At 38.7% G+C, this 17,881-nt stretch overlaps 1 protein-coding gene across 1 annotated transcript in view; it reads left to right on the top strand.

Moving 5' to 3' along the window:
- The window catches only part of col27a1a (collagen, type XXVII, alpha 1a), an 81,507-nt gene that overhangs the window by 40,255 nt on the left and 23,371 nt on the right, over window positions 1-17,881 (top strand). Inside the window, exons 12-26 of the mRNA XM_088010867.1 lie at window positions 676-720; window positions 6,047-6,100; window positions 8,100-8,144; window positions 10,370-10,423; window positions 10,785-10,829; window positions 12,511-12,564; window positions 12,960-13,013; window positions 14,040-14,093; window positions 14,185-14,238; window positions 14,480-14,533; window positions 14,667-14,711; window positions 16,372-16,425; window positions 16,533-16,577; window positions 16,711-16,764; window positions 16,850-16,903. Of these exons, the coding sequence (XP_087866993.1) occupies window positions 676-720; window positions 6,047-6,100; window positions 8,100-8,144; window positions 10,370-10,423; window positions 10,785-10,829; window positions 12,511-12,564; window positions 12,960-13,013; window positions 14,040-14,093; window positions 14,185-14,238; window positions 14,480-14,533; window positions 14,667-14,711; window positions 16,372-16,425; window positions 16,533-16,577; window positions 16,711-16,764; window positions 16,850-16,903 (765 nt within the window). The remainder of the gene's footprint in view (window positions 1-675; window positions 721-6,046; window positions 6,101-8,099; window positions 8,145-10,369; window positions 10,424-10,784; window positions 10,830-12,510; window positions 12,565-12,959; window positions 13,014-14,039; window positions 14,094-14,184; window positions 14,239-14,479; window positions 14,534-14,666; window positions 14,712-16,371; window positions 16,426-16,532; window positions 16,578-16,710; window positions 16,765-16,849; window positions 16,904-17,881) is intronic.

The raw sequence follows: 17,881 nt of genomic DNA, 5'->3' as shown, positions 1-17,881 counted from the left end.
ATGAACACTTTTGTAAGGCACTGCAATTTCCCATTGAGATAAAAAAAAAAAAAAAAAAAAACGATGGCTCTCCTGCCAATTCCATTCAGCTGTTTTGAAGTTGTTATAACAGGAGATGTAATTTCCAGCTGTCTAGGATGTTGGTGTGTGGGAGTGCTGATGACTCATATGATAAAACCCCCCGCTTGAAACCTTTGAACTGCCTGAACTCCACGCCCACTGCTTGTGTACAGCCTCGAAAACACACAGCGATTAGCCTAGTTATAGCATGATCTGGGTGGGTTGGGGGGTTGCGTCACAGCAGGGGAGGCTGTAATCAGGACCCCTCATCACCAGACAACAAAATGGGTCATAAACCCTACAGTGCCTGTCTATCCCAGAGAAACTTGTGGTTGTTCTCAATAGAAGTGTAGAGAACCCTGCATAAGGAAGCATGCTTAACGGGCTGCAGTCAGCTGCTCCTCACATCTGGCGACGGATGAAGCGGGAGACACTTAATGCCGCAGCTTTTTAATGGTGTGTTTGGAGCTCAAATCAGTGCCGTCCGTGAGCGTTTTTAGTTGTGATATGTCTTTTGCGTATTTTTCACTGACTTCATCTTCTGTGTCTTTCTTTTCTGTCCTTCTTGAATTCTTTTTTTCTCTCTTTCTGCCATCCCGACGTTTGGATTTTCAGGGAATTCCGGGCGAACCAGGGAAGAGGGGCAAGATGGGTAGGCCGGTAAAGTTTTGTCTCAACATACTTTACAGATAATCATTCTTAAATGTGATCATGTGTGTTATGATAAGCTTTTATGTGTATATATATATTTTTTACTGGACGTGTTTATTAAAACCACTTCCACACCTCACAGACATGTAAACCATAAATCATGATCCATCATGTGAACCAAAGTTTGCAGTTTGCATAAAGTAAAACTCAAATATCAAACTCATGTGGAAATCATACTGACAAAGATGTGTTATACTAATGCAGAAGTTCTCAACTTTTCATAACCAATACCATTTCAAAAAAGGTTTTTTTAAGTATCTCCGCACTGAACAACACGTTGACAGTAACACAAGAGGTTTTTGTTGTTTTAGGTTTTTTTTTTGTTTTTTTTTTTACTTTTGAGTTAATAAATGCTGTTCTTATACATTGGCACTAGAAATTTGGCAAAAGTTTGAATTTTTAAGTTCCAAAAAGATAAAAAAAAATCAACAGAAAATCCACTAAAGTCAAAATTCGAAGTGCTTGCCACTGTTGCCAATTTGTTTTTGTATTAAGTACATTTTCAGACCCACTTTAGTGACATTTCAAACAAAGCAACTTTTGACAAATCTAGCAACTTTTGTGTGGTGTAATTAGCCAATTTTAAAGACTAGGGAAAGCACACATTGTTTAAGGCTGCTTAGACATGAAACATGTATTCACAGTGTGAGAAAAGAGTGCTGAGCACAAAGGCCACAAATATGTCAATGAAGTTATCTTTCATCACAAAAGAATGGCCCTTCTCTCCACTTGGTACTCACTGATACTCGGGCAAATTCACTGTACATTTCCTCTAGAGATAAGGAGTCTTGGGTAATGCGAGAATAAAAACTATTGCTTTGTATTGTGAAAATGACCCACACCTTCCACAATCTGCCTTGAAATAAATTCATCTTTTAAGGCAGCGGTATGATGTCATAATTAGCTTTGAAAAATTCAGCCTTTAAGTAAACTGAACAACTTCAGAAAAAAAAAAAAAAAAACTCCCCAACAAAGAAATAATACATTTTCACAAATGTATGGACGCTTCACTAATGTAACTAATGCAATAATTATAACTGTATTTCTTTCACAGGTAATACTTTTGAACGTGTTAAATACCCTTTCGCAGAGGCATATTTCTTGTACTTTCTCTTCAAATAAAATAGGAAAGACAAAAAAAACATGCTCTTCATGCTCTGCATCCAACGTTTTAAAATTTTAAAGCAGCTCTTGCTGGAAGTGGATTATGTTTATCTTGCCACTATGCACAGTGAGGAGTTTGCTGGTTGCAGGGTTTGTGTGTGTGTGTGTGTGTGTGTGTGTTAAGTAGTGTTTAAAGTCAGTCTGAAAGAATGCATTGAACTGTGTAACCCCAAAACACACCGCTGAGATCATTTTGCAGCTGTTGCTTATTGACTTTTCAGTAAATATGATATTTGTGTTGCCAAAACTTCTGAACACTCTAACGAGACGGGCGGGAGGTTCCTAATGTGAAGCTTTTAGAAGCGACAATTAAACTCTGAAAACATTGCTCCTTAGGACGGCAGTATGGACGCTTTATAACATTTTTGTGGCTTTGTTTGCGTTTTACTAAAGTGTTGGAGATGCCTTTTCTGCATACACGTTTTCTATAAGGCTGGCAGACTGACACGTTTCTGCCATAAAAACCATTTCTTCTGGTTGTTTCACAGATCATATAAAGCTAAAAACTTTTGCATAGAAGAGTTGCCGTCACATTTGTATCGCTCCCTTCCTGCAGCACATTGCAGATGATGTATGACAGCAGTAGCTGTGCGTTTGAGGCATCACTGTGTTCAACACGATGGCTATAGGTTTGTTTGTGTTTACGGAGGAGGTGAGAAGAAGGTGTCAGGAGGAGTTATGTAATTTCAGTGGTTTTGGAATCCGCACCTAATTGCTCGTGTAGGAAAAAACGGAGCGTGAGGGCGTTTGGCCAGATGATCCTTAAGAGATCGCCCTCGTCTTCCAGGAGGAAAAACAGGAGAACTGCTCAAACCTGAGCCAGACATTTTAATGACCATAACTGCAGCGCTTGTTCTCTCTCAAGGAAGCACGCGCACGCAGACACACGTTCTGTCATTTCCCACAGACCCAGATACATCGAAAACGATAGAGAGCGTGCAACAACTTTCCCAGCAGTTCTCCTTCTCAATTTGATGCTTCTGTTTTTTAAATATATCTTTATTTGGTTTTTTGGCAGTTCTCTTTCCCTGTTGTCAAACTCAGTGTCGTTTTTTTTTTTTATCGTGCATGAATCTGTTTGAAGTTGTTACTGAATAAAAGGGTTTTTTTATGTTACATGAGGGAGAAGGTTTCCTTAAAGTAATTATTCCAGGATTTTTAAAGTAAGACTATCTTCAGATGTTTTAAGCAGTTCATATCTGACCTGCCGTAAATAACTCTTTTGAATTTGAATTTCAGACAAATCCAGAGTACTTCCCGAAAACTATTACCCCGACCTGGTTTCAAAACGTCTTGCCGTCTGAGAATCCGATCAACTTGGAGACATGTAAACATGCAGCTGGATTGCAACAAACATGCTAGGGTTTCTAACAAACGGTGCTCCGTGCAAACGGGGCCTCAAGTCTCTGATGGAGGCTGTAATTAATGAGCAGCTTAGAGTCAAGGACAAAATTGACCTCTGGGGTCTGAAAATAACTAATCCCTAAAAAGACCTCTGTGGTTTAAGTGAACCTCATGGCCTTTCAAACTATTGTCATGTTATTTATAAGGAAGCCGGGAACTGTTTACACGGTGAATGGAGGTAGAAAGTGAGAGTGAGAACAGATCATGTGAAATACTTCAGATGACAGTAAACATTTAAGTTTAAGCTATTTAATGGATCATCCTTAACTTTCTATAACTAGCTATTTCAAAATAAGAGGAATTTAAGCAAATTTGACTATGATAGTAACAGTTTTCAAACGTTTTACAGAACTTAGTACTGAGCTATTCTGAGATGTATACAATTTGTTTTGAATTATTTTTGCAACATGGCAATAGCTCTTTTTATGTCCCCAGTAAAAGAACCTAAGCTCCTCAGCTTTTGGGTCACTAAGGCTCTGTTCACACAGTTCTTGATTTTTTTTTTTTGTGCCAAAATCCAATTATTACTTATTAATTAAATGCGACCACGATCAAACATCTGTACGAATGATTTACAACTCACATGTGCAGAAGAACTTAGATGTCACACAACAGCGTAATGTTTCCAGAAGTAACAATGAGTCCAGACATATATGTTTTAAAGTCTATTGAGCAATGGGAGCTGACAGTATTGTCACAAGATCACAACGAGACGAAAGGAGCTTATAAAAATGAAGCGCAACTAACAGCAGCAGACTTTTCTGTGGCATTTTCTGCAACTTCTGCAGAGAAGTCTGTTTGGATGTGTATTCAGAGTCAGGAGTGGTGGGACTGGAATGTGATGCACCGCTTTCATAATTTCATAGATACAGTTTTCAGCAATTATTCACATCTGGATGCATGCCGCATGTCGCGTACTGATGACGTAAAAGTCGGATAAAATGTGGCATGACCAGTCTGATGGCAGGCGCTTTGAAAACAATCAGAAACAAACTATCTGATTTAATGGCACATATGGAAGTGGCTTTTTTTCCTGGGTGAAAAGATCGGACATGGACTGTTCTGATTAGCAGAAGAATTCGAATATGGATTGCATACGGGCAAAAAAAAAAAAAAAAGCAGATTTGCATCACATCTGTCTGCTTTGTCACACAAAAATCACCAACACTTAATTGATCTCCATCACACTTGCATTTCTTCTTTAAGCTGCCCAATCACTCACATTATATTTTCCATGTTTTTTTGTTGGTTCATGAAGAGTCTCAATGATCCTTTTTTTTCCCCTCCTCTATTAAATTAAATGAAAAACAAAACCTCTCCCTGACTCATTTTGCTTCGAATTGAAATGCCAAACACAAAGAGCTACATTTAGTCGGGAGATTGTGTTTCTAAGATGACTCAACGATTAAAATAAAACATACATGCACTTTATCTGAGCAATCTCCGCTCTGACAGAAATAACTGACATTATCTGGAGGTCACAGTAATTATCATGTTAAAACAATGCATCGAGGCCAGCGTAGTGAAAAGTAGTCATTATGAGCGCTGAATCGTCTCGGTACCAAAGCTGTTAGCGGTAGGGCTTTTTGCAGATGTGGTTGCTCTCTGCTCCAGCACCAATGTTTTGTAAAGCTTAGATTAGCCTCCCGATTACTGCTAAATGGACAGAATAATTGCTTGGCTCACTTTCTCCCCATCTAAAGTTTAAAGTTACCAACAACAAGCTACCTACACCCTAAAGTTAATAGATTTAATTCTTTTAATAGGACCATAACAGGCTCATTTTAAGCAGTTGACCTGGTAACATTATTACAATTACTTTTGCCGCAACAGAGCTTTATTTGTTCAGCAAAAAGATTAAACAGGTAAATGTTTGCTCTAAATTTGAATTGTAAGATTTTGTTATTATTACAGCGGTATTTGGAAATGTTCTGCCTTGGCGATGGGGATCGAAATGATTTGCTTTGCGTTCACTTGCAGCAAGCCTTTGTGTAAAACGAAGGTCAAAGGTTACTTGTACTGTACAGTCAGTCTCTTCTGACCAAACCACGCGGTTCCAATGAAAATCACAGTTGCATTTAGCAAACTCCACATGTTTACATTTTTGCGTGTTAGGACAGAAAATGAAAGGGATGCAATCCCTTCCGAACAACCGGTTGGCATAGAGATATCGTCTAATGGTTGCTATGGAGACTTGGTGACCCAGAGACGCCACTCTTTGTTACAGTGCTGATTTTTTTTCTCCTCCTCTACTGTCCTGCTTACTGTGAGCCATAGCAAAATACATATGAATATACAAATATTTTTTTCGTCACTGAATAAATGTACCAATAGAATTTATCTTATTTTTATTTTTTATTTTTTACACATCTTTAGCAGGCATGCCTAAAGATTTGTCTATGCCTTCATACTTAGCTAATACCTAGTCCTTTAACTTCTTGATATGTTTTACAAAAGTTACTGAGTTACGAATACTAAGCAAAAAAAAAAACCTAACCTAATATCAAGCACTATTGTAAAAGCTGACAACAATCTGTAAAATGCTGGATGTGTAATTCACGTCCAATTTTTTTTTTTATTTTAAAGCGTCACGCTATCAATATAAGCAACCCTAATTGCTTGTTTTTGTCGCCACCAAGTGGTAGCAAATTCATTTCTTACATACCTAATGGTTCCATAGAACTGAAGTTGTTCTCTTTGTTCTCAGGGGTTTCCAGGGGACTTTGGGGAGAGAGGGCCACCTGGACCAGATGGAGAGCCAGTATGTTCCACATTAACCCACCACACACGTAAAACCATTTCCGGTCCACATTTTTACACACACGAGCTGAGAGTGAGAGCTTAGCTCCGAGTCTTGCACACAGACTCATGTTCCCCCCGGCGTTTTAGCTGCTGGCTATATGATGTGGCTTTCTACCCATTTGTCTTCTCTGTCTTGTTTGAAATTACCCAGGACAAGATTTACTAGTGTTTTCAGTTTCATCCCATGCTTTGGGTCTGTTGAAAACAATTTAAGTTGGCTTTCAATTTCAAAAAGCCCACACTGTTAAGTGGTGAGCAGTTTCTGTTCACTACTGTGAGCCGTCCACCACCACACATGTAGACCTTTTTACAACCTCATATCCCGAAAACACCAAATGATGTAATAAGATGTCAGTATGAGTAATTGCATGTAATTCAGCAATGCAGCCTTTCGAGATCACATGCAAATAGTATTTTCTGTATATTCACTGTAATTTTTTTACAAATGTGCTACTTCTTCTGCCTGAATGGAAAAATGCAAGACTGCCAGCAACTTGCAGTTTGACCCACCTATAATTGAATAATGAACATAAGGTGCATTTATGTTTAGAGAAAAACACCAGCTTCACTCCCCCAATGGTTTGGGCTTCCAGATAAGGGATTTACTCTAATACCTCGTCTTATTAGATTCTTACTCTGTATTTTTCTGAGAATAAGTATTGTCATCCAACTAGAAAAGGGCCAGTTACTATCACAAAGTTATACTTGGGCATATGTAATTGTATGCTTTCAAAACGGTTTTTTTTTTATCATTCCATCCCTTTGTTGCAAAGGCCATTTAATGCAAGAAGCTTAGAGAGTAAGACAGGTCTGCCCCTCCACCGTTTATTGTTGCCCACTGCCAGACACCTGGCCGAATAAAGGCTCCTACGCTTTCCCCTGTGGTTACGAAATAACACATTCAGCCACTTGGAAGCAATTCTGCTAAACCTGAAGCAGAACGACATCAAAATGGAAAATATTCTGCATCACAAGAACTTAAAAGCCAATAATTTAACTCTAAAATATATTTTAAGATCAGATTCTAGATTTTTGATTGCTTTTTAAATAACAACAGTAAATAAATGTGTTAGAAAGTGATAGCTCTGATAATCAGTGGTTTATATTATTTTATCTGCAGCTGGAAAAATTGAAAATTCAGTCGACATAAAATGGAAATTTATTTAGCAACCAGTAAAAACAGATGCTACACATGAAATCCAAAAATTCGCACAGCACACAGCCAAAATAAACACATCTTGTGTGCACATAATGTGTACACACAAATCTATTCAATTATTTCTAAAAACAGCATTTAAAATGCAGTGTTTATCAATGAACAGCACAGATGTGCAGCAGATGCACGGAGTCAAACTGGGAACCACAAAATGCAAAATTATGACTCAGACATGTTAACATATTTATTTATCTTGCTTAAAATCTACCAAAACTACAAAAATGGTGACATTCCACTGTAAGGAAAATCAGTAAGAGGTCAAAATATATTTCTGCACAAATTTTTTTTTTTTTTTTTTTGGTCTTTCATTGCAAATGAACTCTTCACTGATGAAGGAAGAGTCTGTGATTGATAGGACTGACTACTGAACTTGTTATCTGGTAGATGTTGACTTTTTTGACTAAAAGAAAATTAGTTTTGTTCATATTTGATGATTTAAAGAAAGGATTAAGCTACCATTAACATTGAGATACATATTTTGTGCTCCATAAAGTATCCTTCTTAACTTTTGAGCTGTAGCAAACCTAAATATTTTAAAAATCAGGAATGAGATGATGGGGCTCACATGCCGCACCACCTTTACCTTTAACACATACTTACACACCAACACATGCACACGTCGGCCTTTCATAAGCTTCAGTGAATACTGAATTCGTGGGGTTTTTTTGTTTGTTTTTGGGTTTTTTTAATGCTAATAACACTTGTGCCTCTCCTGCTCCTTCCATCTTTCCTCTCTGATTAGGGTGGTCTAGGAGCCCCGGGTCCGAACGGAGTCCCTGGACTAATTGTGAGTAGTTCACCCCCAATTTCATCCCGTCGTCATTTTACTCCGCCAGGTACTTTTGTGATAAACCGCCCACAATCTGAAGGTCGGCATGAACATATTAGAAATACAGAACCAGGATCGATTGTAAACGACGAGGGCACGGTTGACAGTTCTCAAAAGTTTGTTGGAACGAACAAAATTCTCAAAGCGCATCATCTTCTTTTTAGGAATCCTCCTCAAATTAACTATTTTCGTCCAGTAGCTGCCCGCCGCCCACCCATCACCTTACCCTGTATGCCTCTCCGGCCCGACAGCCACATAATTGGATCTGATTATAATGTCTCACTGGTTTCTCTTGTTGTGTCCCATCCTCAGCTGTCACTGCCGCTCCTCCTGGTCTATTCTAGGCCACTAGCGGTTGTAGAAGGCCTGTAATCGGGGGACTGGTTGATTATAGCTCCCACTCCACATTCATGTCCTCTACACCCATCTGACTCCACTGCATGCCGTACCAGCAGCAATGAGCCACACTTAAATGATTTAAGTATACAAATACCCTCCTCTGGGGAGTCATTGCTGAAAGCTTTAAATGACGGCTGGCCACTGAGGAAAGCAGAAAATGTCTAGACAGCTGTTCTTGTTTACGCAACTCCAAACACAAAAGACAGAAGTTTTCTCTCCTTGTCTCTCATTACGAGTGTCAGAAATGTAATTTCTAGGCCATGTCCTTAAAGTAACTTTTTCTTTCTTTCTTTTTTTTTTTTTTTTTTTTGCTTCTTGGCTGCACAGATTGTTCTGGCCTAAATTTAAACCTAGGAGCTTTGTTGCTTATAATTCACAGCTCTTTGAAAAAAAAAATATTTCTACACCTTAATTTCCATATATTTTCATTTTTCAGGCACAAACTTCAATGGCTTATTGATAGATCAATAAAAAGTAGTGCGAAGTGGAACATGATGCACGGTTTCCAAATGCTTTCAGAACTAAAATATGAAAAAGATGCTATGCGTTGGTATTCAGCCACCCTTACTAGATAAAACCCATTAAAACAAATGGGATATGGGAATGTGGACGGGATGTCCAGGAGGAACAGTCGACTCTCCAATAATAGCGAATGGTTTCTCCAAAATCTCTCGGTATATCTGTTGGTTGTGGGTTGCCTTTGCTCATCCAGTGACATAAATCCACAGTCCAATAGATGGAGAAGCTTCATTTTTGTGAAATTTAATTTAAGACATCAGAGGTTTGTCAGAAAACATCATGAACTAAATAATATTCTGAAGAACAAGAAATGCACCAGCTCAAGATGCCCAGTGCGCTGGACATGAAGTGGGGCATTGTTTGACTCGTCCAAAAATGGAGTGTGGCATCTTCCAAACCTATCAGGACAAGGCTGTCCTCCTAAACTGGCAAACTGGGCAATAATTGCTGTAATCAGAGAAGCAGGCAAGAGTTCCCCTACGGTGTAAGGGATCAAATCAAAGAATGTTCTTGGTCTAGTCAAAGTCAAATGACTTGCAGCTGTAACTGGACTGAGTTAATGCATCTGCAAAATATAAACTGATCACAAATGCTGCAGTTTTTATATTTTTATTTTTGAAAAAAAAAAAAAAACAATTGGAAACCATGTGTCCTTCTACTCTGCTTCACAATATATTACATTATATGCTACTTTGTGTTGGTCCGTGACTTAACATCAGTGAAATAATTAAACGCATTTAAGCTAGTGGTTGTTTTGTGACAAATGTGAAAAAGCTCAAATAAAAAAAAAGCATTTTCAAAGCACTGCTTCGTAACATCATTCCTCTGCATTAGATGTTCCCAAATAACCAGGAAGAAGCTTTTCTCCATCTGAGGTCTCGATGCCAAAGGATCTGATTTGTTTTAGGGGACTTCTTCGGTGCCATATTCTTAAATAATCTACTTTGTCACATGTGGAGATACAGCCCCATTCAAAGAGGCAAACATTAGACACACGCAGCCAAAACTCCTTTATTTCAGGCTGGAGATTAATCATAATCTTGGCCTGTGAACGTTCGCATATTATCATGCATTCTTCTCTGCAGCGTGATACGTGTATGGACGATCTGGAAGCAATGATTTTTGTTCTTGCAGTTGATAAACAAAATTAGATACTGTTCACATTGTGTAAGTGCTAAAGGAATGTTTTTGAACATATCTCTGCTTTATGCATGTGTTATCACTAAACGGTTATTGTCTTTTCCCTCTCTTTTTCCTGGCTTTAGGGCGATATGGGACCGGTGGGAGAAATGGGCCCTCCCGGACCGGTTGGACTCAAGGTAATCTCTGAAACGCACAGACGGAAAGTCCATTCTTGCGTTGCTTGTCAATGGTTGCTTGTTAATGTGCTATAAAACAAAAGAATGGTTGGAGTCGCAAGGACGGTCATTGCTGGTCCTTGAAAGCAGACGTCATGCATGTATCATGTGTGGCCCTGCTCCGACACACCTGAATAAAATAGTTGACTTGTTTCCTCAACCTGACACCAATTCTGCAAGCGTACGCTAACGACCACTTCATGATTCAGGTGTGTTCAAGCAGGGACACATCTCCAGGACCCGGACTACCCACTCCTGGTCTGTTGTCGTCTAAGCGAACTGTATGTTGTAACTCTAACCTGCATGTGGGTCTTTTCTCCAGGGGGTACCCGGAAATTCTGGAGAACCAGGACTGAAAGGTGATAAGGTGATCTCAATATTCCTGTTATTGGCCTGTGTTATATGCAGCATGTGATTATTATGTGCTCTTTGTATGCAAATGTACCCAGCCTTTAGATATTAAGCACACTTTAATTAGAAATTCACTACTAAAACAGACTTTTTTATTATTATTATTATTTATTTATTTTTTTATTTACATTGTTACAACAAGACTCTTGGAAGGTTTTCTTCAAACCTGGCTGCCATGTTATTTTTCTGATCTGCATTTGCGAGAAATCTTACATTTTCCACCTTTCGTCTGAACACTGAATGTGATCAACCATTTAAAGGATCCGTCTTTGAAACATTTCACATTCTGAAATGTGCACTTTTTAAAGATAACACTATTACAACATAAAAAAACACAAATAAAGCTCTATTGTACTGCAGTGAAATTAGGAGCCATTTTGCTTCATGTATTTGTATTTGAATTTGAATGAAACTGTATGATGGAGTTATATTAGAATGAACTGGATTGGTTTGAACTGAATTTGGCCCTAGAGTGGCTCAAAAGGTGCACACTTTGTTAAAATGCCACATTATTGTAACAGAAAAATCAAAGAGCCTGAAGTACTTTCTAAACACGTAATGTGACATAATATGAATTTATCCTGTTCACCCGGACGAACAACAAGCATGTCTGTTTGAGGGAAAACAAAGAAATTTAAGCAGTCTATTATAGCTGCTTACGAGTGAATCCACCTTGTCAGAAAGTCTAGCTCAGTCAAAAGGAATCAAATTCCACAGCATGATGCTGCCACCTCCGTGTCTCATATTGTATATTTTGCTTATTTGCTGATGCTCACTGTTGATTTTGGCAGTACTAATCAGAAAATCCTGCAGTTCCTTTAGTATTACTGGGGGCCTCTTGGCAGCCTCCCTGACCATTGTTTGTCTGTCCTTCTAGCAGTTATGGAGAACAGTTGTCACAGTTGTTTTGTGTTTCCCCCCGTCTACAGATTTGTTTGTTTTTCAGTTGAATGACAAAAGGATATGCGTCACATTAGAGATGGAAAATGTCATGAAGTGACTCATCTGATATGTTTACATCAGAAAAAAGACTTTCTTAATATCCAGTTTGTAGATTGTTTGAGATTAGATTTCTTATAATTTTACAAATGTGGAGTGTAAATGAGTTCAGTTGAGCCGCATGAAGGATTTGCTAGCGTTCCAGGTTCGTTTGACTGAGATTCAGAAAAACATCTACAGTTTAATCAGAAGATGAGGAAACCCAAACAGATTTCAAAACATCTCTTCCACCAGTAATAGTAACATTTCATTTTGGTCGTCTCCGTTCAGAGTGGAGCTAAACTTAGCAAATTGCTGCAGTTCTAAATTTGGCGAATTCTGACTTACTCTCTGAAACACATGGCGGAGTGGAACGAAGCGACTGTTATCAGACAGATTGACACCACATGAAAACCTTGGCTTATCCATTGAACTGCAGTCGTTGTGCATTGACAGTTGCAATTTATGGGGCACTAATTTGTTTTTTATGTTGAAAAAAAGTAGAGTATTTATAAGGTACACTGTTACGCCCCCTTCCCTAATGTTTTTCTTCTACTTTTCTCTCTTTTTTTTATATTTTGTCCACAATCCTGCATGGATTGGTTGTCCACAATTCATCCGTCATCCTCTGTGCGTCTGCATCGTTCTCTGCATATCAGGGGGACGTTGGGATTCCTGGACAGCAGGGGGAGATTGGGTTCAAAGGAGATAAGGTAGGCAACTTCTGCAGCACATTTTATAGTGGAAATCCTCTCACAAAGCCCCCCCACTGACTAGACCTCATTATGCCTCTGTGTGCACACTCGCCTTCAATCATGCATATCCCTTGTTACACAACCGTTGTTGCGCTGCTGCCTCCACAAAATGACTTAGCCAGATGTCTGCTGTCCACCTTATGGAAACTCTTATGTCAGTCTTTCACATTTGTCTCTCTGTGTGTGTAAGTAAAACCTAGTCCAACAGAGACCGACGTGGCCTCAAGAGATACAGTGTAGGGAGGAGAACCATGCATGTCTAATGTCTGTTTCCTTAAAGAGGAATCAAGTGTTTTGTTTAGGAGTTTTATTGGATGCTATTTGTTTAATGTGTATTGTTTAACCCCGGTTAGGGTATCCAAGGAGCTCCAGGTTTACCGGGCATTCGTGGGAAACCAGGACCGCAGGTTAGATCTGATCGGACTGCACTCACAAAGATTACTTTAATATGTGAAAATGTTTGCATAACACTTTTTAACTTGAGGTCTATACTAAAGGCTTAAAGTCAGAGCAGCTAACATGACTTAATCTCTTAATGTGATTTCTTTTTTTTTCTTTTTAAGTGCTGCACATTTACTATTAAACATAAAAAGTAATCAGGTTTTTTTTTTTTGTTCTTTTTTATTGGACACACCTGATAATGAAAAAAAAAGCCTTTCATTTTCATCTGACCTGATCCAACAATTCCTTCAAATTAAATGTAACTGTAGCACTTTTAAATTTTTACTTCACTTCTTTTAAGTTGATGATAATGCTTAGGAACTTTAAATTTGTTATTCGTGAGTTTCCTGAGCATTTTAAAAGCCCCAGTCAGACTCAAGTCTCATAGAAAATCTGTGGAGGGAGATAAAGATTAAGCTAGATGGATAAACTATCACTATGCCAGTAGAAACATGAAAAAGGCTGGTCATTTACCTGCATTTTTAATCAGATGTGACTAAAAACTGATATTTGAAGTAAATTGTCCTCCATGTCTGTCTCAAGACACAAACTTCCAAGTTGAATAATTTGAAATTTATTTCTGCCAGGGGTGAGAATATTTTTGTGCTTGTGTATTTGGGAGGCTTGTCAGGAAAAAAAAAACATGTTTTCTTGAGACTTTATCTAGAAGTGTGTTAGATCAAATGGGGCCCCAGCTGAGTTTGGTGTAAAAACTCACCTGGAGCCCCCTTACCTCATGCTTCCTGTTAAGTATGGTAGAGGATCAGTGATGCTGTGGACCTGTTGCTCTTTTTAAGGCCTGGGGAAATCATTTCAAATATAAACCTTGTCATCTGGTAGACAACTGAGCACACCTGGTATCTCAGTCATGCAGTATGCATATGGATAAAAGAAAAAGCATAAAATAAAGTTTTAGCACTTCACATTTGCACATGAGCACAATGCTGGCACAAAAATATTTCATTACATTCATTCTGCTACTGTTTTCATAGGGGAAACTAGGAGAGAAAGGTCCCGATGGAGCACCTGGCCCACCAGGCCCCGAGGTTAGTGTCTGCACCTTGATCTGCTCTGTTGGGGATGTTTATCGTTATTCTGAAACAAAAAAGATGGCCGTTCTCTTATCGCTGGTGACAGGGTTTCCCTGGTGACATGGGACCACCGGGAGAGAACGGCGTTGAAGGACCAAAGGTGAGTTAAACCGTCCACTTGACATGCTCAGCTTTCAACAAGCATGACTTAAAGCACAATCAGAACATGGCAGTTTGCCCTCCGTTCTTGTTGAGGCACAGCAGGGATTTCCACTATTGTTAAACTCAGTAGAAATCAACTTTTTAAGAATTACTGTACCTTGGCTGGAAACTTGTGTGTTAAAACCCTAATTTACACCCCAGCATTGATGACAACTGCATTTCTCCCCCCCCTAATCAAGGGAAAAATAGGAGACAGAGGTTTACCGGGGCCCCGAGGAATTCCTGGCCTAGAGGTAATTCTGACCGACGCTACCCAACATCAAGGGAAGACATTAACATTTCATTGCACCAGCCCCGTCTTCAGCTAGCGACATTTGATATCCCAAAAACATAAACTGTGCTGAAATCTGTGTTCTCTGTTTCCAGGGAGACGAGGGTCCGATCGGGCCACCGGGACCATCAGGACTTGAGGTGAGATAATAAATTAATCTGTGTTTTTTTTTTTTTTGGATTGTACAAAGTTAAGATAGAAATGATAAGTGCTAACTCTTTAATCTCCTCAAATCTGGCTATTCCTTTCAAATTAACACATAAGTTTAACAATCTGGTTTTCTTTTTTTTATTAGCTGCAAATACCTACATTAAATAATTTGTCCACAGTGATTATATTAAATCGTTTTGTTCTATATTACAGACATGACTCCTACTGTAGTTTTGTTAATGATATCTTCGTCCTCATGTGTTGTTTGTTCATCAGCACCTGCATTTAGTCATTTTAAAAAGAAAGTTAGTAGCTTTATAGCAACATTGCTGGGAAATCAATAAATTGGTCAGTAAAAATGTCATGCCTCAGCCGTCTTTATTAAATGCAGTTCAGTGTTAGTACTCATATTTAATTGTGCATGCAAAAGTTTATTGTGCCTCTTTTTTAATCATAGACAGCAGTAACGTGATGAAAAAAGTTTTGTTTAGTTTTTTTTTTTTTTTTTCAATCTCTCAGGACAAATAAAAGAAACTGTGTTTGCCGTTTTATTGAGACCGCTGCAAGTCTCTATTGCAACATGTGTAGTCCTTCACTTTGGCCGCCAGGGGGTGATAGCGTTCATCACCATGGTCAGAGATGATGACTCAGATTTATAGCTAATATAAAAACACTGGAAAATGGAAATAGCAAATATAGGTTTTTACTTTATTTTTCTTTCAGACATTTTATTAACTGATGAAAAAACATTCTCTGTTATATATGTTTTCAATTTAGTTTTCTGACTTAATTGTTATCCCAGATGTAACCTGTGAATCTTCCTTTCTTTCTCTGCACTTTCTATCAGTCTGACTCCCTCCTCGCTTGCCCACCTTCCGCCCACCTGCTTGTCTCATAATCTGACTCAGTTTCTTGTCTTCTGTCCGAGGGGAAGTAGTGTTTGTCTCCTGCGGGAGCTGTGATTTATCCCTGGCCAGATGCCGCGAGTAGACCTGTACATTCACTGCTCTAACAGGAATGAGCCTTCATCCTTACCTTCCTTTTTTCCAGCGACTGTACATTTTTTTTATATGATGCTCCTTGCATTCTCTCTTGGCACTGCACCTTTTCTTTCTTTATTTATTTATTTTTTTTTTCAATCAGTTTGGTCATAAAATTGCAGACATGAATATAAATCAAGTAAAAGGAAGTCACAAGTCCAGGAGAGCAACAATTCATCCTCATATTGCAACCTAAATTGACTTTTATTGGCTGTTTGAGTGAAATAAAGTGTAAGATTTAACTATTTAAAACGGCTGCCAACCTATGTGAGCTAAAACTTTGGAAATACTGAGTCACTCAGTCTCACGGAGTTTGGCTGAGACATTTCTGACCTAGAGGTATTGCTGGTTCCGAACAAAAAAGAACAAAGAAACAGTTTTCAGTCACTGAACACTTTTGCAGCCTGCCTAAATGTCCCGTCAGCATTACCTGCCTCATCAGCGTGTACCCTGGAGATTTTCCACTGATCTCTCTTTAAACTGCCCATCCCGTAAACAGACCCTTTCCATTCACAGAGAGTTTGTGATGAATGTTAACAATGCGTTCACTTCTCAGTGAATGTCTGTTCCTCACTGTTAGTTATTCTACGGCTCTTTTTTTTTTTTTCAGGGTAGAATGGGAAGAAAAGGATTTCCTGGGAAGGTTGGCCCGGAGGGAGTGAAGGTGAATAAACTCAAACTCATTTGCCATTCTTTTCCATTTTCCAAAACTACAGAAGCGATGCACGTTTCATAATAACTCAATGAATGACAGTGGATTTGCATCTGCAGGGAGAAGCCGGTGTCCCAGGAAAAGTTGGGTCCATGGGAGAACAAGTAAGAATTCCTGACATTGCTCCTTCCTGTGTTGAATGATGGTCCTTCCCCCCCCCACACACACACCCCAGCCACTTATCCAGGAAACTCTTTCCATTCATCCATCCAATGCTGAGTTTTTTTTACATTTCAGGGATTGGTGGGTTTCATCGGACCTGTGGGAGAGGCAGGGCTGGCAGGAGAGAAGGTAAGACCAAAATAAAAGGAACTGAAAACAAATGGATTATTTTATTTCTACACTTGAAACTAAATTTCAGACTTGTGCATTTTAGGGAGATCGAGGAGAAATGGGCCTTCCCGGACCACCCGGAGTAAAAGGATCAACGGTAAGAAAAACAAAAAAAATATATCAATTTAACTCACAAATACCACTAAATAGCTCAGAATGTTCAATCATAAAATTAAATATGGTATGGATGTAAGGTGGTTCATCACTAAAAATCACAATGTTTCATAATACCCTTTGCATTACAAGGGTTGTGAAAGGACACAGCTCTTCATCTTGGCCTTCTGATTCTGAAGTGTAACTCCGTACACTGCCACCTACTGGGCAGCTATCATAACTAACCCTCATATTTATTCTAATTCACATGGCCAGCAGTCAGTCACAAACTTTGTTTTAATTATCTGTCCATTAAAGTGAACTTTATGTATTATCGGCTTTGTTTTGCCACAATGCTTGTTTAAAAAACTAAATTCTTTTTTTCCCCCCCACTTGGAAGGAAGGTCTAAGCTAGTTTATGATAATCCAAGCGCGAAAAAGTTTCCTTACTTTCCTAAAGGTATATGCTGACAATGAGTTAGGTCAACAAGGAAAGCAAAGGCCACCACTGTTTGAGTTATTTGGGTCCTTACCGTTACATCTCATGTTCACCATATGGCCAAAGAAGTCTAGTTGTAAATGGTGTAATACTGGCTCAAACAAAGGGGTGGTTATTCCAAGAGAGCCCATACAATGATTTATTTTGCTATTGGGATCTTATTACTAAGGAAAGTTTTAAATCATCCTACATGCCAAAAGGATCTTCCAAAAAAAATAAAAGAATGAAAAAAAATGAATAGTCCTGCAGGAGTATTGGCATTAGTCCCTAGTTCTGCAGGACATGATCCTTTATGATGGCTGTTGGAGCTACAAACACTCGAGATTATTTATGAATTCTGTGACTGTACGTGAAACGTTTGAAAATCCTTGGATTTTTCCATACATTATCTTGCAAAAAGATCCACACTCCTTAAGCATTTTTAAAACTGTTCTCATTACAACCACAAACGTTTTTTATTATTATTAATCTGGGGGAGATTTT

The sequence above is a fragment of the Poecilia mexicana genome, unplaced genomic scaffold, assembly GCF_051168715.1.
Source record: "Poecilia mexicana isolate PSO_F unplaced genomic scaffold, ASM5116871v1 scaffold_12, whole genome shotgun sequence".
Classification (NCBI taxonomy): Eukaryota; Metazoa; Chordata; class Actinopteri; order Cyprinodontiformes; family Poeciliidae; genus Poecilia; species Poecilia mexicana.
Note: the sequence above shows the minus strand (reverse complement) of the source record. Positions and strands in the feature narration are given on the sequence as shown.